Raw genomic sequence first — 22,396 nt, forward strand, 5'->3', positions numbered from 1 at the left:
TAGTCCTGTGTATTTAATGTTATGCATTAAAAACACATTTGTGAACCAAGGCGTGATTATAGCAAGGTTGCAGGACACAAGATTAATATACGAAAGTTTTCTGGTTTTCTTGTATAAAAGCAATGAACAATTTGAATTCGAAATTTAAAACACCATTTATGTTAACACCCCCCCCAAAAAATGAAATACTTAGCTACGAATCTTTTTGAATAAAGCATGCAGCCCTTTCATATTATTTTTTAAATAATTTCTTAGGTTTATTTATTTTTTGAGAAAGAGACAAAGAGCGAGAGGACTTGAAGGAGGGGCAGAGAGAGAGAGAGAGAGAGAGAGAGAGAAGGAGAGAGAGAGAATCCCAAGCAGGCTCCACGCTGTCAGCATAGAGCCTGACATGGGGCTCGATCTCACAAACCGTGAGATCATGACCTGAGCCACGATCAACAGTCAGACACTTAACTGATTGAGTCACCCAGGCACCCCTTAGCTACAAATCTTAGTGAAATATGAACAAAATCTAAGTGAGGAAAACCACAGAACTCTAATGAAAGAAATCGGAGGAGATCTACAGAGATATTCCATGTACATGGATAAGAAGACTCGATATTGCCAAGATGTCAGCTCTTCCCAAATTAATCTCTAGCTTCAACACAATCCAAAAAAAAATCACAGCAAGTCATTTGTGGATATTGACAAACTGAAAATCCATACAGAGATTCAGAAGACCCAGAACAGCTAACACAACGTTAAAGGAAAAGAACAGAGTGGGAAGACTGACACTCCCTGACCTCAAGGCTCCCTATAGAGCTGCAGTAATGAAGACAGTGTGGTGTTGGTGAAGGGCTGGGCAAATCAGTGGAACAGAGTGGAGAGCCCAGGAATGGACCCACACAAATACAGGCGATGATCTTTGAGAAATACTCAAAGGCAAATCAATGGAGACAAGAGAGTCTTTTCAACACGGGGTATTGAAACAAGTGGACGTCGCGTGCAAAAAAAAAAAAAAACCACGGATTTACACACAGACCTTATGTGTTTCACAAAGTTTACTCAATACGTGTCATAGAGCTAAATAATAAAGTGTAAAACTATGAAACTCCCAGGACACCGCACAGGAGAAAATCTAGGGGACCTTGGATTTGGTGATGACTTTCTAGGTACTCGGCAAGCACAACCCATGAGAGAAAAAAATTGATGAGTTCATCTTTAGTCAACTTGAAAACTTCAGCTGGGAAGAGAATGAAAAAATTGCTCCCTCCCTTCTCCACCAGCCTTGAGAACCACGGCTTTAACAAAACCTGGAAATAACATCAGTGCCCACCAAGAGGGGATCAGTTATTAAATGATCCCCTTAGACTGGAAGCCTGAATAGTGGTCTGTGTGGGATGTTTTCCATTGCCACTCCAGCCTCACTCTTCCCACCTTTCCAACCTGTGCCAGACCCCAGGAGGCTGACCTTTGGCCTCAGTTGGGTTCAGCCAATTGGAAGCCTCGCGGTAAGGCCGGGGCGAGGAAAGGAGAGTATTCATCCTCTGTGAGGTGAGAGTATATTTTATCCCCAGGCTTCCTCCCTGCAGGGCCACTACGATTTGTCTATCTGTCCATCCTGTGAACAAGATTCTCCTTCCCAGGCCAGGCAGCCACTCCCTCCTCTCCCCAGTCCCTTCAGGGCTAAGGATAACAGGTCTCTCCCCCATCCAGGGCCCCAAGGCCGTTCACTACCCTTAGCCCTTTACTTTCACTCCCCAAACCCTTTGTAGATACTCCTGGTATTAAGCCCACCTCAAATTATCCTAAATTGATTGGGCCATCTGTTTCCTGCTGGGGCCCTGATACAGTATAATTAAAGATGCAGAGAAATGCAAATGACAGATACTTGTAAGACATAAAAAGCAGGCTACCAAACTGTACACAGCCTGGTTTCAATTTAGGAGAAATTACTCCTAGAAAGAAAGAAGAAGAAAAAAAAAAAAAACGAGGGGGGGGGAAAGGAAGGAGAGAGAGCCCTTCACAGAATTGCTACTAATTGATAAAAAGAATTACCTCCAAGAAGTGGGATTAAAGACTTCCTTTAACTCTCCAAGTCGTATGTGTTTGTAGTGATCGAATCTTTGAATGTGTTACTTTGGGAATCCGAAAACGTATACGCAAACAAATAGGCATACACTTTTCACCCACTGGAAACACGGTTCTAGAGCCCGGCTGAGGGGGAGAGGTAGGTAGTGAAGTTAGAGGCGGGAATTTTTTTCTCCTTTGTGCACTTCTGTATTTTCCAAGCTTTCTCCCATGAATCTGCATTGCTAATTTTATCAGAAAACAAAGTAGTAGATTTTAAACTAAAATAAGGAGATTGAGACAGACAGCGAAATCCTAGGCTGGATGTTTGTCAGCAAAAGGAATCAGAGGCATATGGAGTTAGACGAAGTCAGAGACACAGACAGGAAGGAGAGACAAGGGAGGCCTCTCCAGACAGGGGTGGGGGGGGGGAAGAGGAATGGAATGAGACGAACAGAGATGGAGAGACAGGAGGGGACTGAATCAGATACTGCGGGGCGGGGGTGGCGGCAATTATGGCTTAGAGAGAAAGCCCTGGGGCTGGACTCTGGGTAGGTTCAAATCCAGCCTCTGTCCACTTACCGTGCATCTTGGGAAAGTTCCTTCACTTTACTGTGTCTCAGTTTTCCCATCTACAAAGTGGAGGCAATAGTAGGACAGCCCTTGCAGACCCATTGGAGCATTAAATGTGACACCTGCATATCGATGACTTAGAACAGGGTCTAGTACCCAGTAAGCGCCATATAAAGGCCGCTTAGTATACTAGAATGGAGATAAGGACACCCAGGCTGATGACAAGAGGAGAGGATTCAGGCGGGACAGAGACCAGAACTGGTGGCAGATCGTGGGGCCGAGCCACGGCTGGCACCGGCCCGCAGGCGGGTAAAGTCCTCAGCCCCGGGCAGGCGCCCCAGCGCTGACGTTCGGAAAGCTTAGCCGGCTCCGGACGGGGAAGTCCGGTTGCTCACCGTCTCCCAGCCCCGCACATAAAAGCCGCATGGACCCTGCAGGCGCCGCTGTCGAAGGTGGGCTCCAGCCTGGGGACAGCGGAAGGCGGGCGCTGCAGCAGCACGAGGGGGCACCGAGGACAGCGTGCAGGTGAGCGGCGAGCGGAGACGGGCGGAGGGCACCAGGGGGCTGCGGGCTCGCGGCGTGTCTCGGGCCCGCGCCCTGAGCATCGGTCCCGGCGCGACGCCAAGCAGAGGCAGGGGCTTGGACTCTTGGCGCCTCGCCTTGCGCAGGAGCAGAGATGGGGCCGAGAGGCGCAGCCGCGGTGGCCGTGGGGCTGTGGGTCTTGGTGACGGCGGGCGAGGCGGCGGACCCTGGCGTGACGACACCCCGGCGCTGCCTGCTGTCACACTACCGCTCGCTGGAGCCCAGGGCGGTGGCGGCGGTCAAGGCGCTGAGGGACCGCTACGTGAGTGACGCCCAGACCTCTCCACCCGTCCCCGAGGGCCCCCTGCGTCCCAGCGCCCAGCAGGCGCGCCTCGGATCTCGGGGCAGAATTCAGACCGCGGCGTCTTGCGGGGCGCCCGTGCGGTCAGCACACGCTCTGCCTCTGTGCCAGGCCCCAAAGGGCGCCCCCTCCAGGCCGACACGGTTCCACGTCGGGGCGCCGGGCTTCGCAAGGCGACCGCGGGGTGCCTTCTGCCCACCGTCCAGGCCTTCCGAGAGCTACGGGGTTCAGTGCACCATCCGCACAACCGTCCCCGGCCGGGAGCGTCCCACGTGTAGGAATCCCCGCCTTCCCAGCGCTTGGGGAGCGCAGCGAGGAGGCTCAGCCTCACCCCGACCCTTGTCCCACAGGAGGAGGAGACCCTGAGCTGGAGGCCGCGCAACTGCTCCTTTCGCGCAGGGAGGGATCCTCGGCGGCCCTGGGTGAGGCGGGCGAGCCGTCGGGGGCGCCCGATTCCCGAATTTCCCGGGCACCTGCGCGACCCTGGAGCTGCTGGCGGCCGCACGGCGGGACGTGGGGACCTGCGTGAGTACCGCCCGCGCCCCCGGCCCCTCCGGCTCGCTCTGCGCTCCCGGGCCTCCCCGCGAGGCCAATCTGTCCCCTGAACCGAAAAGCCGGCCCAGACACGATTCGCGTCGTCTCGGTGTCCCTTTATCCGGGCTTTGGTCTGCGGTGGGAGAGTCACTCACGGGCAGAGTCCCAGGGACCCTGGGTTCTTCGCCGTCTTCACGTCCCTCCTGTTCCCCTTGCAGCTCGAGCTGGTCCGGCCAGGCTCCTGGAGGAAGTCCCTCAGGCCACCGAGGACGCGTCCCCAAACACGCAGAGCTGCGAGTGCAGCGGCGGGGAGGCGGTGAGTCTGCAGGGAGGGAGCCGTGCGAGGCTGAGACGGGATGGGAGTTCGGACTCCTGGCTCAGCCCGCCTCCGCCTCCTTCCCGGGTTCCAGGACTCGCCTGGGTGCCACGAAGCCAGCGTCATCTTCAACCTCCTGCGCCTGCTCACGTGGGACCTGAGGCTGGTGGCAGACTCGGGGCCTTGTCTGTGATCCGGCCTGGGCTCGGCGGGGCCTGCGACCCGAAGCTCTGCGGGCGGGAGGCTTCGGGCCCCGCCCTCTGGGGGGCCCTTTGCAGCAGGCGGGTCTCTCAGCCAGCTCGGGAGATCCTCAGCCTCGGTTGGCGGGACCTCGACCCACCGGCACTGGGTGCCAGAGGTGCGGGTGCTTTTCCCAAGGCCAGAACGAGTTCCCCGGGATGCAGCGATATTTCTGTGGGACGCATTGCTCTATAATCTTCCAAGTTTGTTGAAGAAGAAACTTCAAACCTTGGGCGACTTTGGGCACTGCCCCCCCCTCCCCCACCAAGCACCTAGAGGCAGACTTAACTTTTGTCATTGCCTGGGTTACTCTGACCGGAACAGGGCCGGGCCTCTGATTTGAACCTTCAACATCTCCTCTGAGATTCTATGAATCTGTGTCTTGTATCTCCCCCACCGAAGCTGGTCTCATTTCTTGAGGGATTTGGGGATCGCAGATGTCAGAGCTCCCAGGTATTGTGATATTTTTGGATCCTCCTATTCATGTGTCCTTCTGCTTGTAAGCGCTGTGTGCCTGTGGTGGTTATTCAGTTTCTCCTGCTGTTCACTTTCACTTATTAAATGGTGTTACACTTACTAGTGCAAGCAATCATTTGGAGATAGTGTGAGGCAGAGGAAACCAGACTTTGGACTCAGACCTGAATTTGATACCCAGATGGGACGTGTATTTGCCCAATGACTTTTAGTAATATACTAGCCTTTTCTGGCTTTTAGGTGTTTTTTTTTAATGTTTATTTTTGAGGGAGAGAGAGAGAGAGTGGGGGGGGGGGCAGAGATAGGTGGGGTGGAAGGAGGGGGTGGGGGGAACAGAGGATCCAAAACAGGCTCTGTGCTGACAGCAGAGAGCCGGATGCGGGGCTGGAACCCACCAACCGTGAGATCGTGATCTGAGCCGAAGTCCGTCGCTTAACCTGCTGAGCCACCCAGGCACCTCTGGGGTTTTAGATATCCTCATCTGAAAATGACCTGGTGATATTTCCCTTTGAAAGGTTCATTTGTCATCCATCCATCCATTCCATCATCCACTCGTTCTACATGGATGGTATTTGTTGGTTGCTAGTTATTTACTAGGTCTTGGGGATATAGAGCCACAGCCATGTTCTCAGGGAGCTTCAGACTGCCGAAGGAGCTGATCCTAAAAGTTTGAGCAGCAGAGAGGAGGCCAATGTGCTGGAGTCCAGAGCTCCACAGAAGGGCGGCTGGGAGTGAGGTTAGACAGGTTGGACAAGGGCCAGGTCTTATGGTGTCTTTGAAGTGCTTGGATTTCCGGGAGGGTACAGAGGGAGGCCTTGCAGCGTTTTAAGCCAGGAAGCCACTGCTCCAATGTATGTTTCTAAAAGTTCTGGCCTCATCAAAGGAGAGGGGACTGGCTTGCCTAAGAGTGGTTGAGGGAGTCTAGGGGGGATATGATGGTGAGTTAGACCTCAGCAGGGCAGGGAAGATGGTGATATGTATTCATAACTTTTGTGGATTCGAAATAATATATACAAAGCAATTAGCACCTGACCCGAGAGGTGGAAATATCTCCAGCATGAGAAAGGAGACAGAATGGTTGTAGTGGTTAAAAACGTGAACTCCGAAGTCAGAGAGAACCTAGAAGCTCAACTCCGCCTACTTAGTTACCACGTGGTCTTGGGCAGATTACTTCAACTCTTCATTTCCAGTTGATAAAAGAGTTATGATATCTTTCCTCAACAGGTGGTTGTGGGAATTAAAAGCGTCCAATCGTATCAACTGCTAAGGCATAGTCCCCGGCACAAAGTAAGGACTCAACATCAAGTCAATTTAACGTTACTTTTTAAAAAGCTTTAACATGTAAACTGTCAAACAAGAGAGGAAGTATTATCCTAGGGTCTTATCTGTAAAATGGATAAAGGAGACATAGCTGTTCCCAGCCCCCCACAAATTTCTCATGTCTTTTTGGCAGATTTCCTCCCCCATGTTATTCTTGGGTGAATCTTGATTGACCTAAAACCAATCATGGGATTCCCATTCCTCTAGGGATTAGCATAGGCATGACTATGTGCCTATGTATATCAACCAGGTTCTCTGCAGCACACCAGTGTCATGGTTGAATGAGACATTTATTTAAGCAGCGATGTTCATGGTTAAAGGAAACCAACAAAGAGAAATATCCCAGGCCCAGCCAATGGCCAGAAGCTATTACCATTCCTAAATCAGAAAGGACATGGGAGGGAGTGATTATCAGTCCCTTGACAGAGAATCTGGAAACCTACTTCTGCCAGCACACAGCCCAGCAGGGATGTGGACAGGGGAGTAAACACCCAACTGCTCTCCCTAGCCCCCACAACTCTCTACTGACACCTCCCATGGGCTAAACCTGGCTGGAAGACAGGAGGCAAGCGACTAGGTTACAGTTGAGGTAATCCAGATTCCGAGACCTAGAACAGAGCAGACAGTGAATCTAGATGAGAGAGGACGTGTTGCATGGTGATCCCGTTCTGGCAGATGATGAGGGCAATGTGGCTTGAGGGGAGACAGGTGCTTGTATTGTTTCATGTGGCAGGCTGAAAAATGGTTCTCCAAAAGATATCCACACCCTAAAACTAATCCCAGGAACCTGTAAATGTGACCTTATCTGGGGAGAAAAATGGTCTCTGCAAAGTGATTGAATTAAGGAAGACGTGAGGTGAGACTATCCCAGATGATGGGGGGAGGCGCTAAATGCCATGGCAAGTGTCTTAGAAGAGCAAGACAGTGAGAGATTACACACACGAAAGGGGAGGAGGCAGGGTGCCTGGCTGGCTCAGTGGGTGGGGCGTGCGACTCTTGGTCTCAGGGTTGTGAGTTTGAGCCCCATATTGGGTGTAGAGATTAGTTTTTTAAAAATCTTAAAAAAAAAAAAAAAAAAGAGGAAGAGGCAATGTGACCACAGAGGCAGAGGTTGGAATCAAGGGATGTGGCCACAAGCCAAGGAGACTGGCAGCCACCAGAAGCTGGAAGAGGCAAGGAAGATTTTCCCCTAGAGCCTCCAGAGGGAGCATGGCCCTACTGATACCTTGATTTTGGCCCAGTGATACTGATTTCGAGCTTCTGGTTTCCAGAACTGTGAGAGATTGAATTTCTGTCTGACACCACAAAGTTTGTGGTAATTTGTTACGGTAGCCATAGCAAATTCACAGCATTCATTATAGAGACTAGAACCTAGTCTCGTTAATTTTTGCAAAAAGGGTTTTATTACAGGATGTTAAATGGCTGACAGAAATGTCAGGAAGGTTGAACAAATAGATTCTGTATGGACCATTCTGGTACCCCTTCAAGAGCCAAACCATAGATTGGGCTTCTCAAGGGCCCGCTTCTTTTCTATGATCAGGACCTGGACTGCTTCATTGGGAATTGGCTTCCACTGGCGTGTTCAGGAAGACAGCACAACCAGAAATCTGTCCCAGTGGGACAGATCATCAGCTGCCATCAGGAAATGCCTGTGATTAGAAAGACAATCACAGAACGGCATAGCCTTTCATGATGGCGGAGTCAGCGGGTGAGTGGTTTCTAGCTCATGTCCACCATTCAGATCTTGTATGAGGGCATCTGACTGGACAAACTCAAATGGAAGAAGGCAGACGCTGGCTGCAGGGGTATCTGGGAAATGTAGTTTTTAAACTTTCTAGCCTCTGCAAGCATCAAGGCATACAAGAGGGAAGTTGAAATGGATGTTCAGCACCAACCCACCACATCCAAGACAGGTTTCCCAGCAATTACCAGGAAATACAAGGAGATCCCTTCTTCCCCTTCTTACCCTGAATGTCTCTGTGTCTCTATAAGATGCCTGGAACTTCAGCAACCATCTTGAGACCATGAGGGTCTGAGAACAAGCTAATTCCCTTTAAAAAAAGCAGATCAGAAAGATGGAAAGAATCTAAGTCCTCCATACTTCCTTTTTTTTAAGCTATTTATTTATTTTGAGAGAAACAGAGACAGCGCAAGCTGGGGAGGGGCAGAGAGAGAAGGAGAGAGAGAGGGAGAGAGAGAATCCCAAGCAGGCTTTGCACTGCCAGCGCAGAGCCCAACACAGGGCTTGAACTGATGAAACTGTGAGATCATGACCTGAGCCAAAACCAAGAGTCAGTCACTTACCCAACTGAGCCACCCAGGAGCCCCTACATACTTCTTTTTTAAAAATGTAGGGGCGTATAGGTGGCTCAGTCAGTTGAGCATACGACTTCGGCTCAGGTCAAGATCTTACGGTTCATGGGTTTGAGCCCCACTTTGGGCTCTGTGCTGAAGCTCAGAGCCTGGAGCTGCTTCGGATTCTGTCTACCTCTCTCTGTCCCTCCCCCGCTCATGCTCTGTCTCCATCTCTCTCAAAAATAGATAAACATTAAAAAAAATTTTTTTTTAATTTATTATTATTTTGGGAGCATCTGGGTGTCTCATTTGGTTGAGTGTCTAACCCTTGGTTTTGTCTCAGGTCATGATCTCATCGTTCATGAGATCAAGCCCCGCATCAGGCTCTGCAATGAGAGCACAGAGCCTGCTTCATATTCTCTCTCTCCCTCTCTCTCTGCCCCTTCCCTCCCAAATAAATAAGTAAACTTTAAAATTTTTTATTATTTTTAAATTCAAGCATAATTAACATACAGCATTATATTAGTTTCAAGTGTACAACGTAGTGATTCAACAATGTTATACATTTCTCAGTGTTCATCAAGATAAGTGTACTCTTAATCCCCTTTATCTATGTCACCCATCCCCCCCACCTCCTCCCTCCATACTTCCTTGACCTTCTAAAATGCACTATCCACCCCCCACCCCCACCCCCAGCCACCTACATTTAGACTCCTTAATTGTGACAAAATACATTGTCCTTAATGCTTAAGCCCACAAAACAGGGTTTTCACTTATTTGCAGCCTGGTGACCTGATACATGCAAACTTTCTGTCTGGAAAGAGAAGGGCCTTCTAGAAGAGCACAGTTCTTTTATGTAAATATTTAGCAGTTTGCATGTGTTGGTCACTGGAGACAGTGTTGATAGACCTTGTCCCTGTGGAGCTTTGGATTCCCCTTTTCATCCATTAAAGTCTAACTAGATCAGGGTGCCTGGGTGGCTCCGTCGGTTCAGCATCTGACTCTTGATTTCGGCTCAGGTCATGATCTCACCGCTCATGGGTTCAAGCCCCGAATTGGGCTCTGTGATGGTGGCTCAGAGCCTGCTTGGGATTCTCTCTCTCTCCCTTTCCCTCCAGGTCTCCCTCCTCCACTCATTCTTGCTCTTTCTAAAAATATATAAATAAGTAAACAAACAAACAAACAAACATTTAAAAAAAAGATCTAACTAGATCACCTCTTCCTCTGAGAAGCCTTCACTGGACCCACTAGTAAGTCATTCTTTGCTTTTCTTCTTACACACTTTGCACATGACACTTACCAAGTTTATGTGAGCTCTGTGGTAATGTGGCCTCTGAGCCCTCAGAAGACTGGGACAGTGGGCCACTTTGGATTCTAGTATCAAGGGCCAAGGCCTTGACTCTATAGCTATCTGGAACATATGATTAATGAATGAAGGAATGAACCAACAACTATTATGAAGTCATCACCCCTGAGCTGGGACATTACCTTGGGGGATCCCCTAGAAGAGGGCATCCAATTGCATTGGGACTCTTAGTCATCATCAAGAAATGTCCTCTTGGGGCACCTGGCAAGCTTAGTCAGTAGAACATGCAACTCTTTAAAAAAAAAATGTGACTCTTGATCTCAGGGTTGTGGGTTCTAGCCCCACATTGGGCATAGAACTTACTTAAAAATTATGTCCTCTTAGGGGCACCTGGGTGGCTCTGTTGGCTAAGCGTCCGACTTCGGCTCAGGTCATGATCTCACAGTCCGTGAGTTCGAGCGCTGCATTGGGCTCTGTGCTGACAGCTCAGAGCCTGGAGCCTGCTTCAGATTCTGTCTTCCTCTCTCTCTCTCTGTCCCTCCCCCACTCACACTCTGTTTCTATCTCTCTCAAGAATAAATAAACATTAAAAAAATTAAAAAAACAAATATGTCCTTTTAAAGTAGTTTCTCCATCTAGTCAGTAAACATCTACTGAGTACCTACTCTGTGCTAGGCCCTGAACTGGAGGAAAATGGGACACTGTAATGACCAAGAGAACCCAGGTCCAGACCTCACCAAGTTCAATTGATCTGAAACTCTCCAGCACTTGATATTTTCAGTCTTTCTGGTTTTAGTCAGTCAAGTGGGAGAGTAATGGTAACTCGTTGTGGGTTTTTTGTTTGTTTGTTTTTTAAATGTTTACTTACTTATTTAGAGAGAGAGAGTGCATGCACATGCATGAGGGGAGGGAGGGGCAGAGAGAGAGGGAGACAGATCAAATGGGGCTTGATCCCACGAACATTGAGATCATGACCTGAGCTGAAATCAAGAGTCGGAGGCTTAATAGACTGAGCCACCCAGGTGCCCCTCATTATGATTTTAATTTGTGTTTCATGACTAATGCTGGTGAGCAGGGTTTCGTATTCTTATTTGCACCCCACATATTTTATTTGGGGGAAGTGTCTGTTCAAAACTTTTGCCCATTTTTACTGAGTTGTCTTATTATTGAGTTGCAAGTTTTAAAAAATATTTTCTGGATGAAAGGCCATTTTATCAGATCATTGGCAAATATTTTCTCCCCATCTGTGGCTTATCTTTTCATGTCTTAACCTTGTCTCTTTTTAATGTATAGCTTTACTGGGGTATAATTGATACACCATAAACTGCATATATTTGTAACATAAGTTTGCAGTTTGGTCAATTTTGACATATGAATACGTTTGTGAAGCCATCACCAAGATCAAGATAGTAAACATATCCATCAGCCCCTAAAGTTTCCTCATGCCACTGTTGTAACTGTTCCCTCCTGCTCTTCCTTGTTTAAAAACCCCTCCCGAAATAAGTCAGAAAAGGGTCATGTATACTCTATGACTCCATTTATAGAACAGTCTGGAAAGGGCAGAACCAGGGGCGCCTGGGTGGCTCAGTCGGTTAAGCGTCTGACTTCGGCTCAGGTCATGATCTCACAGTTCATGAGTTCGAACCCCGAGTTGGGCTCTGTGCTGACAGCTCAGAGCCTGGATCCTGCTTCGGATTCTGTCTCCCTCTCTCTCTGCCCCTTCCCTGCTCATGCTCTGTCTCTTTCCGTCTCTGAAAAATAATAAATAAATGTTCAAAAAATTTAAAACAAACGGAAAGGACAGAACCACAGGGATGGAAGTCAGATGAGACTTCCAGGGCATGTCCCAAGTTGGCCCGCCCTGGCCCCAGAAACCTCTCATGCTGGGCTGTTCCTTCTTCTGCAGGCCGATGATGACACACACAGATCATCCTGTAAGGTTAATCCCCACTTAGGAGTCTTGTTCTATTATTTTGTTTGTTTTCTATTGCTTCCCTAATAAATGACCACAAATTTAGCAGTTTAAACAACACATATCTTAGATCAGAAATCTCATCTGGGTCCTCGGCTTAGGGTCTCACAAGGCCAAACTCCAGGTGATGTTAGGACCACCTTCCTCGCTGCAGGCTCTGGAGAAGAATCTCCAGGTTGTTGGCTGAATTCCACTTACAGTTGTAGGATTGGGGTCTCTGCCTCTCACTGGGTATCCAGGGGCAGCAACAAGTCTTTGCTCCAGGGGCTGCCTGCATTCCTTCTCCTGCTTTCCACGTGGTCCCTTCCCTTCCAGTAACCCTGGGTGGACCCCTCCCCCCACAAGTTGAATCTCTGACTTCTCCTTCCAGCACATCTTTCTGACTCCAGACACAGAAAGTCCTCTGTGTTTAAGGGCTCATGTGAGAAGGGGCGCCTGGGTGTCTCAGTTGGTTGAGTGTCCAACTTCAGCTCAGATCACAGTCTCGAGGTTCTTGAGTTCAAGCCCCACATTGGACTTACTGCTGTCAGTGCAGAGCCCGCTTCAGATCCTCTGTCCTTCCCTTTCTGCCCCTCCCCAGCTTGTGCTCTCTCACAAATAAATGAAACATTTGAAATAAAAATAAATCAAATACCTTTAAAAAAGGGAGGGGGGTTCATGTGAGTAGAATGGGCTCACTCAGATGACTCAGGATCATTTTCCTGTCTTGTTGCCTGAAACCTCAGTGGCATCTACCAAGTCCCTTTGGCCACGTAACATACGTCTGTCACTTGTTTTTCTCATCCACCCAGCAACTTCTCAGGACCTACTTCATCTTCCAGACAACCTGGGTTGGCTCAAACTGACCTTGGCCTCTCCAGGAATCAGGACCTGGACAGTTGAGGAGAAATATTCCACCTACCAAACATTATGGAGTTGCTAGAGCTTTTCATGTATTCTGGATTTGAGAATTTTATAAAGATATGCGTTTTTTAAATATTTTCTCCTAGTCTGTGGCTTGTCTTTTTATTTTCTTAACAGTGTCTTTCAAGAGAAGTTTTCAGTTTGGGGGGTTGCCTGGTGGACTCGGTAGAGCATGTGACTCTTGACCTCGGGGTCATAAGTTCAAGCCCCACATTGGGTGTGGAGCCTACTTAAAATTTAATTTAATTTAATTTAATTTAATTTAATTAAAAGTTTTAAATTTTGATCAAGTTCAAGTTCTCAATATTTTCTTGTATGGTTTGTGCTTTTTGTGTCCCATCTAAGAAATTCCTGCTTAACCCAAAATCACAAGCATTTTTTTCTTCTTAGAAGCTTCATAGTCTTAAAATTTACATTGAACCCTGATTCCTTTTAAGTTAATTTCTGCATATGGAGTGAAGTATGCCATGGGGGGTGGTATTTGTTTGTTTGCATGTAGATGCTCAGTTATTTCAGCACCTTTTGCAAAACCAATTGACCATATGTGTGTGAGTTTCTGGACTCTGTTCTAGTCCCTTGATCTCCGTATCTACCTTTCGCCAATACTACACAATTGTCTTGACATTTGTCAAGACAGCTTGACAGCTTTATCGTAAGTCTAGAAATCAGATGATGTGGGTCTTCCAATTTTTTTCTCTTCAAAATTATTTTCTTTTCCATATAAATTTAGGTATTTGCCTGTCCATTTCTCTTTTTTATGTTTACTTATTTATTTTGAGAGAGAGAGCACAGGGGAGGGGCAGAGAGAGAGGGAGGGAGAAAGAATCCTTAGCAGGCTCCACACTCAGTGTAGAGCCCAACTTGGGGCTCGATCCCACAAACTGTGAGATCATGACCTAACCCGAAATCGAGAGTTGGATGCTTAACCAACTGAGCCACCCAGGTGCCCCAACCTGTCACTTTCTGAAATTAAAAAAAAAAAGTCTCCTGTGATTTTGATTGGGATTTCATGGAATCTATAGGTCACTAGGTGCCTGGGTGGCTCAGTTAAGCGTCCAACTCTTGATCTCAGCTCAGGTCTTGATCTCGTGATCATGGGCTCAAGCCCTGCTTTGGGCTCCACGCTGGGTGTGAAGCCTACTTAAAATAAATAAACAAATAAATAAAATATAGGTCAACGGAGTAAGCATTGACAGCTTAACAGTTTTGAGTCTTCCAACCCATAAAAATGATACAGCTCTCTATTTTCTTTGATTTCTTTCATTTATCTCATTAATTAGTTTTCTGCACACAAATCTTGTACATATTTTGTTACATTTATTCCCAAGTACTTCATATTTTTGATGCTATTATATGTAGCACTGGCAAATTTTCATCATCTAATTGTTCATTGGTAGCATATAGAATTACAGGTGATTTTTGAATAATGACCTTGTTTCCTGTGACATTATTAAGCTTCTCAATTCTAATAGCTTGTGGTTTTTATTTTGTAGACCCCTCAGGATTTTCAATGTAGACAATCATGCTGTCTGTGAGTAAAGACAATTTTATTTCTTCCCTTCCAATATGTATGCCTTATCTTTCTTCTTCCTGCCTTTCTGCACTGACTAGAACCTTCAGCAAAATACTAAATAAGATGGTGAAACTGGACACCTTTATTCCCAATCTTATGCAAAAATAGCCTTCCACGATTAAGTATGATACTAATTTTCCCTTATCTCTTTTCCCTTCCTCAGACGTGAAAATTATGCCTGGAGTTATGACAGCCATTTTGCCACTAATGAGAGAAAAGCCAAGAAAATCTGTTTTGACATCGTTGAGCCACTAAACTAAAGCAGTCGTCTCTTCCAAATTGGTTTTAATGTGAGGAAAAGAAATCCCTATTTGGGGATATTCTGCTTCTTGCAGCCAAAGGTATTCCCAAGGTGATACAGTCAGTATTGCCCAGGATAGGTGTAGGACATTAACTCAGTGTCAGGTAATTTGTGGTTGACCAGATGTCCAGAATCGAGTGACTATTCCAAATTCTCAAAGTTTCCAACACCAGTAGGCTTTTAATATGATTGGAGGGAAAAAATTAAAAAGTAATCAACTTGGGGCACCTGGATGGCTCAGTAGGTTGAGCATCCAACTCTTGGTTTCAGCTCAGGTCATGATCTCACAGTTCATGGGTTTAAGCCCCAAGTCAGGCTCTGTGCTGACAGTGCAGAGTCTGCTTGGGATTCTCTCTCTCTCCCTCTCTCTCTCTGCCCCTGCCCCCACTTGCTCTCTATCCCTCTCTCTTTCTCTCAAAATACATAAATAAATAAATAAATAAATAAAAACATTTAAAGAGAGAGAGAGATGCGAACATCAACTTATTCTGGCTACACGTGGATTGTTTTCTCTGAGGAAACTCTAGGGTGGACTGCCACACCCATCCTTCCTCCCAGTATCAGAAAAGGCAGGGCGTTCCTCCTCTGTCTTCTCATCTACCCAACAACCTGCTACCCCTTCCAGGCAACCTGGATTTGCTGAAACTTACCTCAGCCTCTCAGTCTCCTACATTTGCCCCAGTCCTTTGCTCAACCCCTGCAATCTGGCGCCCAGCCTCCCCAGCCCACCATGACTGCCAGTGGTAAAGTTTGGGGAGCCTTTTATTTGATGGGATGAGGAGAGATAATTGGTGAAGCAGTATCCTTTCCAACCTCCTTGTACTGCTTCATGCTATATTATAGAAGCTGGAATGCCAAAAACATTTCCCTAACTCCCTTTCTGTTAGTTCTGGATGCAGATGAGGTTCTGCCAACTAGGTGCATTCACAGAGCTTTGAAAGGGAGAAGTGAAGTGTAAACCTTCTATCCACTGCTTTGATTTTCTTCTACAGCAGCATCTCAGGTTTCAAGATTCACAGATGTCAAGAAACGGGGGGACAACTTTATAATCGCTGAGCGCCAATCACAGGGTACGTTCCTGAAGTCAACAGTTCCGGTGATAAACTCATGACTCTGCCTCTTCTTTTACTTGTGGCAATGTTACTCATCAGAGTACAGTCAGGAAGAGAGAACCACTCTAGGTATTTCAAGTAACAGCGTTTAAATTCAGAGATTTGGTTGCATAGGTGTTTGGAAGACTAAATAAGCAAAAAAAGGAATATCAGAGTAACCCAAATATCAGTAATGGAATAAATCAGCTACCACCTCTGGGACTGAAGAAACAAAGAAGACAAATGGTGTTCCCAGAATCTAGGATCTTCGAGATAAAGCCCCACTTGATGGGGCTCTCAGACTATCAAGAGCTGGTGCTGGAAACTCCAAACCTCCAAGAAGGCACCATGGCAGCTCATGTTCAACTTCTTCTTCTTCTTTTTTTTAAGTTTATTTTTTTATTTTGAGAGGGAGAGAGAGAGAGTGCATGCACAGAGGAGGGGCAAAGAGAGGGAGATTGAGAATCCCAACAGGCTCCATGCTGTCAGCACCGAGCCTGCCGTGGGGCTCAAACTCAGGAACTGTGAGATCATGACCTGAGCCAAAATCAAGAGTAGGACGCTCAACCGACTGAGCCACCCAGGTGCCCCATGCTCAGCTTCTGAAGGGAGTTCCCTACAGCAGGTGTCCAGGCTCTGAATAGAGAACTGTGAAGCTGATTCTCTGATCACCAAAGCTACATTCCGTGGTGATGGTTCTTTGACCATCCAGGGTGCATGGCACATTGGCCTACTGGTATACTTTAGGGGCTACAGAGCAACTAGTACTGGGAATACGGTTGTCTTCCAGCTGGAGCTCGAGCTGTCCATTGTGTAGTGGATGCTATGATAAATGGCCCAGATCCTCATTCAAGAATGAAGAAGTTAGTTCTCTAGGTGCTGGAAGGGCTTAGCTGTCAGCTGTCTTTGGGAATTGCCTGAGTTGAAGAAAACTGCTTTGTCTAAATTCACACCTCCCTCCAGGGGCAGCCTGCATCCAACGATTGATAAATGTGGGGGTTTAAAGACCCAGATCGCTCACCCCAACTCAAGACAATTCTGAAGGGCCATCCAGAGCTCCCACAGGGTACAGGGAGGTCTTTGTTGGGAATACGTTAAAGCTCTGCTTCCCCCTACCGAATCCTGTGACATTCCCCTCCCTTCTACAGGTATCAATCCTGAGAGCCTCCCCTGGTCTTCTTTCTGGGAACCTCAGCTATGACACACTGCTACTGGAAAGAAGGTGATCTGATCTAAAAGCAGAAAGAAAGCTCCCTTCTTCTCTCATTGGCAGACCTTAATCAGAAGATGGCAAAGGAGTTCAGGAAAATGTAGTTTGTAGGCTTTCAGCCCTATAATCATGGGGCAGGGTAGAGACAAATGAGCTTGGGGCTGAGACTATAGATGAATGATTAGTCCTCCCGATTTGCTACTGAATTCAACAGCCCCACAGTCGTCTCCTGAATTCCCTGGTTGTGGGAGAAATAGCAGCTCCCTGGTGGGCAAGTTCTGCGGCATTGTTTGAGGGTCATTCCTGGAGACCAAGCCTACAGCTTTCTCCTCCAAGCCTTTGACTGATTTTATAAGTGAACTAGTCAGGGTTCTCCAGAGAAACAGAACCAATAGGAGATATATAGATATAGATATAGAGGTATTTAATATATATAATATATAATATAAACTATCATATATGGAGAGAGATTTATTTTAAGGAATTAGCTCACATAATTATGGAAGCTGGCCAATCCAAAATCTGCAGGGTGGACTGGAAAACTGGATACCCTGGGAAAAGACCAGGTTGCAGTTCAAGTCCAAAAACTATCTGCTGGAAGAATTTTCTCTTGCTCAGGGGAGGTCAGTCTTTTGTTCTATTCAGGCCTTTGAGTGAATGAAGCCCACCCACGTTATGAAGAACAATCTGCTTTACTCAAAGTCCGCAGATTTAAATGTTAATCTCATCCAAAAACGCCCTCACAGAAACATCAAGAATCACATTTGGCCAAATGTCTGGGCACCATGGCCCAGCCAAGCTGACAGATAAAATTAACCGTCACAGTAAGTGCCTAAGTCTTACTATTAAGCCCCTTTTGTTTATAATAGCTAGAGTGGTTTATTCCTCCTACAAATGAACCCTGACTGATAAAAATATTGGTCTTTTCGCAAGATATCTGTTAGCCACTTCAAAGTCTTTCCCATTGCACAGTCTCTTTGTTGAAGTTGAAGAGAGTCAGAAAGATAACCTGGTGTGAGATCACTTGGATCCAGGTCCCCGTTCTGCCACTTACTAGGTATATGTGACTTTGATCAAATCATCTCACTTCTCTGTACCTCACTTTCCTTTGAAATAAGGATAGGTAGAAAATAGTCCTAGCTCATAAGGTTATTGAAAATATAGGTATTTAATATATATAAACCACTTAGAATAATTCTTGCCACATCATCAGTGCTCAATAAATATTAGCTATCCTGTTCCTCCTCCCCCTCCTCCTCCCCATCCTCCTCCTCCTCCTCCCACTCCTGCTCCTCACTTTTCTGCAGCCCTGAAGCTTCATCACCCACTTAAGCTTAATGATTTCCCCAAACACTAGGATACAGAGACTCTTGGCCAGTGTTTCCAAAGACTTCTGAGTCAGGGGAGGGAAAATAGGAATAAGGAAGGAAACAGAGACAAACAGACAAATAGATTCAGGCTGTGGGGGGATCTAGCTACAAAACTATTTCAAGAAAAAAAAAGCAAGAGAAATATATTTCTACATCGCTGTCAAAGAACACCAGAGAGCAGAAAATTTTTCTATCAGTGAAAATCCTTTGTTTATACTAGAACCGTAATTGATATTTCAAAATCTTCAAGACATTTGGGAATACCAATGGAATAATTGATTCAAATGAGGATCATCAATCAATTTGCAACCTTTGGGTGAAAAGTTGTTGAGGAAGATATTCGCACAGTCTTCAGTGTCATCCCACAGATGACTTCTTAAACTAGAAGGAAGGAAAGAAATCTTTACAAGGGTGAAATCTGACAGATTCCACCTTAACCCAATCATCAAAAAGGAGACAAACTGAAATCATGTTCCTCATGATGTGGCATAATGAGGATACAATGTCATCTCTGAGTCAATCTTGGCAGAAACGTTGAACCTGAATTTAAATCATGAAAAACAATCAGACAAATCCAAGCCAAAATATTCTATACAACAACTAGCTTTGGACTCTTCAAAAACATCAATATCATAAGAGAATAAAACAAAACAAAAAGGCTGGGGAGATGCTCCAGATCAAGAGACAGAAAGAGACATGTCATTGACATCTAAATGGAATGCATGGTCCTTGGTTATATTGGTCCTGGATTTGAAACTATGTATTTTTTTAAAGAACAAAGATATTATTGATGTAACTGGATAAATTTGCATATGGAATGCATGCTGAATAATATAGTGTTGATCCTGTTCCCATAATGTTAACATTTTGGAGGATTGTGATTCATGTCAGAGAATGTCCTTCTTTTGAGGAGATTCATAGGAGGTACAGTATTTAGGTATAAGGTATCGTGATATCTACTTTCAAGTGGGAGACAGAGAGAAAGGGAGACAAAATGTTAACACTGGCAAATCTAGGTGAAGGGCATAGGAATGTCATTGTGCTACTATAACTACTTTTCTGTAAGAGTGAAAATTTTCAAAATAAAATATTGGAGGCAAATCAATAAGTATTTTTAAAATGTCTACCATGTTTCAGGGCACCTGCGTGGCTCAGTTGGTAGAGCGACCAACTCTTGATTTCGGCTCAGGTCATGATCTTGCAATTTCGTGGGTTTGAGCCCCACATCAGGCTCTGCATGCTAACCATGCACGGAGCCTGCTTGGGATTCTCTCTCTCTCCCCCCCCCGCCCCTCCCCCACTTACGGTCTCTCTCAAAACAAATAAACTTAAAAATTTCTGCCATAGTTTCAAACAATTATAAGTTTTTCTCTGCCCCTTGAAGTGTTAGCCAGAGGTACATTCATCCAACAGTTATTGAGTACCTACTATATGCCAGGCATTGTCTTAGGCACTGGGTAAGCAGTGCTGAACCAAACACAAAAGTCCTTGCTCTCAGGGGCTGGGTGGCTCAGTCAGTTAAGCATCCGACTTCAGCTCAGGTCATGATCTCACGATTCACGGGTTCAAGCCCCGCATCGGGCTCTGTGCTGACAGCTCAGAGCCTGGAGCCTGCTTCGGATTCTGCGTCTCCATCTCTCTCTGCCCCTCCCCTGCTCACAGTCTGTCTCTCTCAAAAATAAATAAAACATTGAAAATTTTTTTTAAATCTTTGCCCTCATAGAACTGATATTTTAGCGGAAAGTGCGTCTCAACGTGCCATTTCTGCTATTCTCCACACTGGCACCCTCACCATCCGGCCATAGATGTGTGGCAAAGACCACCTAGTAGCCCAGGCTGCCTCCATTCTTCGCTTGTTTAGTAACAGAACACTGATTTCATTGCTGGTGGCGACGCACCCAGCTGGAAGGTATTTGCCAGCCTTCCTTGAAGCTGGGATGGCCGAGACCAAAAACCCTCCAGTCAGTGGGTGGGACTTCCAGGAAAGTTTCCTGAAGGGGACAGGCAGCTGGCAGGTGACCTTCATCCCCTTTACTCCTCCCACGTCATTTTTGCTTTGAATATGGCCTGGGCTCCAGTAGCCGCAGGGAGCCAAGTGGTGACGTGTAGAACGGAACCCACGTGCTGAGACGGGCAGAGCAGGAGGCTGGAAGGCATTGCATCCCTGACGACCCCGTGGAGCAGGAACACTCTTTGTCTCACGTGGGAGAGAAACAACCCTCTGTCCTGCAGGTGGTCTCCATTCTAACAGTCAAACATAACTCACAACTGACTCAAGAGCACACAGGAACATCAACACACCAGCCACAGGGGACGGGGAAAGCGCAGTGATGGCACTGAGTGCTGTCCTTCAGCACTCAGCGCCCAGGCATTGACTAAGTATTTTGCAGGCATTCACTTACCTAGTCCTCACAACAACCCTGTGAAATGGATGAACATTGGCCCATTTTACAGGTGAGGACAGTGGGGCACAGAGCAGTTGAGTCACTGGCCCAAGGTCACACTGTTTAACAAATGGAGCCAGGCTACGAACCAGGCCATCTGGAGCCTGAGCCCATTCTCTTACAGCAAATTTTGCTGCCCTGTAAGTGAGGGGGACTCCCAAGGCAGGGCACTGGACTGACCTGAGCGGCAACGCACCACCCCAGGGCCCCTGTGTGGTCCCCTCCCGCGCTGACCGTGGCTTGGTCACGTGACTGGCTTTGGCCACTGGGGCATTAACGCAGAGGCGGGCTGCGCACTTGTGTATTGGAAACCGTCTTGCCACCTTGACAGGAAGCCCAGTCTGGACTCCTGGAACATGAAATACCTGCCCCACCCCCATGAAAGAAAGACCCACACAGAGGAGCGTCTCAGCCGACCCCAGCACCGAGCCAGCCCACAAGCTGACTACGGTCTCGTGAGTGAGTACAAGAGAAAAACCGCTCAGCTGACTCTTAGAATCTTGAGAAATAATAAGTCGCTGTTGTTTTCGTTTACTATTTATTTATTTGAGAGAGAGAGAGAGAGAGAGAGAGAGAGAGAGAGAACATAGGAGGGACAGAGGGGCGGGGGGGACAGAGGATCCGAAGCGGGCTCTGCCCTGACAGCAGAGAGCCCGATTCGGGGCTCGAACTCATGAACCAGGAGATCGTGACCTGAGCCAAAGTAGGCCGCTGAAGCAACTGAGCCCCCCAGGCGCCCCTAAGTCATTGTTGTTTTTATCCACCAAGTTTGGGGATCATTTGTCATGTATCAGTAGATAACTGAAACAGGCAGACAGACATAGGAAGTGACCTGAGGAAATGCATTGAGAAGAGGCAATTCGATTCATCAGCCATTTATTAAAGCCCCATGTCCCGTAGGTCCCAGGGGAAGCTACAAAGAGGGAAGAACGAAATCAGAGGATCAGACGGTCCCTGCCCTCAAGGAGCTGACATTCTCTGGTCCCAGAAGGCTCCTTCACACGAGAGACAGTATAGATTGGTTACAGGGCTCAGGAGCCTGTGAGTGTGGGTTTGGATCTTGGCGTCACCACTTCCCAGTTATATGAGCTTTGCAAGTTATTTCACCTCACTGGGCATTATCCATTCATCCACAAATACCTGTTATTAAACCCTGGAAAACGCAAGCTAACCTATAATGACAGAAAGCAGGTCTCTCGATGCCTGGGGAAGGGAGTGTACAGGTGTATACAGATGTCAGGACGCATGAAAACATTTTAAATGTGTGCAGTTCACTGTATGCAAATTATTCCTGGACGTGATGGTTACGTCTATGTGTCAACTTGGCTAGACTATAGTTTCCAGTTATTTGATTAAGCACTAATCTAGGTGTTTCTGTGAAGGCATTTTGTAAGATGTGGTTAAAGTCTGCAAGCAGGTGATCTGGGAGATAATCCTCAATAGTCTCAGTGGGCCTCATCCGATAGATGAAAGGCCTTAAGAGCAAAACTAAGTGGGGAGAAAAATTCTCCCACGAGGAAAAAGGAATTCTGCCTGTGG

The 22,396-nt window shown here is 46.9% G+C and overlaps 1 protein-coding gene across 1 annotated transcript; it reads left to right on the top strand.

Moving 5' to 3' along the window:
- The first annotated feature begins 3,301 nt into the window (after positions 1–3,301).
- Positions 3,302–4,551, top strand: LOC113595295 (interferon lambda-4-like). Its single transcript, XM_053210093.1, has 4 exons — positions 3,302–3,469; positions 3,859–4,033; positions 4,261–4,358; positions 4,453–4,551. The coding sequence occupies exons 1-4, from the start codon at positions 3,302–3,304 to the stop codon at positions 4,549–4,551; spliced, it is 540 nt and encodes a 179-aa protein (XP_053066068.1).
- Positions 4,552–22,396: the final 17,845 nt, after the last annotated feature.

The sequence above is a fragment of the Acinonyx jubatus genome, chromosome E2 (genome assembly GCF_027475565.1).
Source record: "Acinonyx jubatus isolate Ajub_Pintada_27869175 chromosome E2, VMU_Ajub_asm_v1.0, whole genome shotgun sequence".
NCBI classification, from domain to species: domain Eukaryota; kingdom Metazoa; phylum Chordata; class Mammalia; order Carnivora; family Felidae; genus Acinonyx; species Acinonyx jubatus.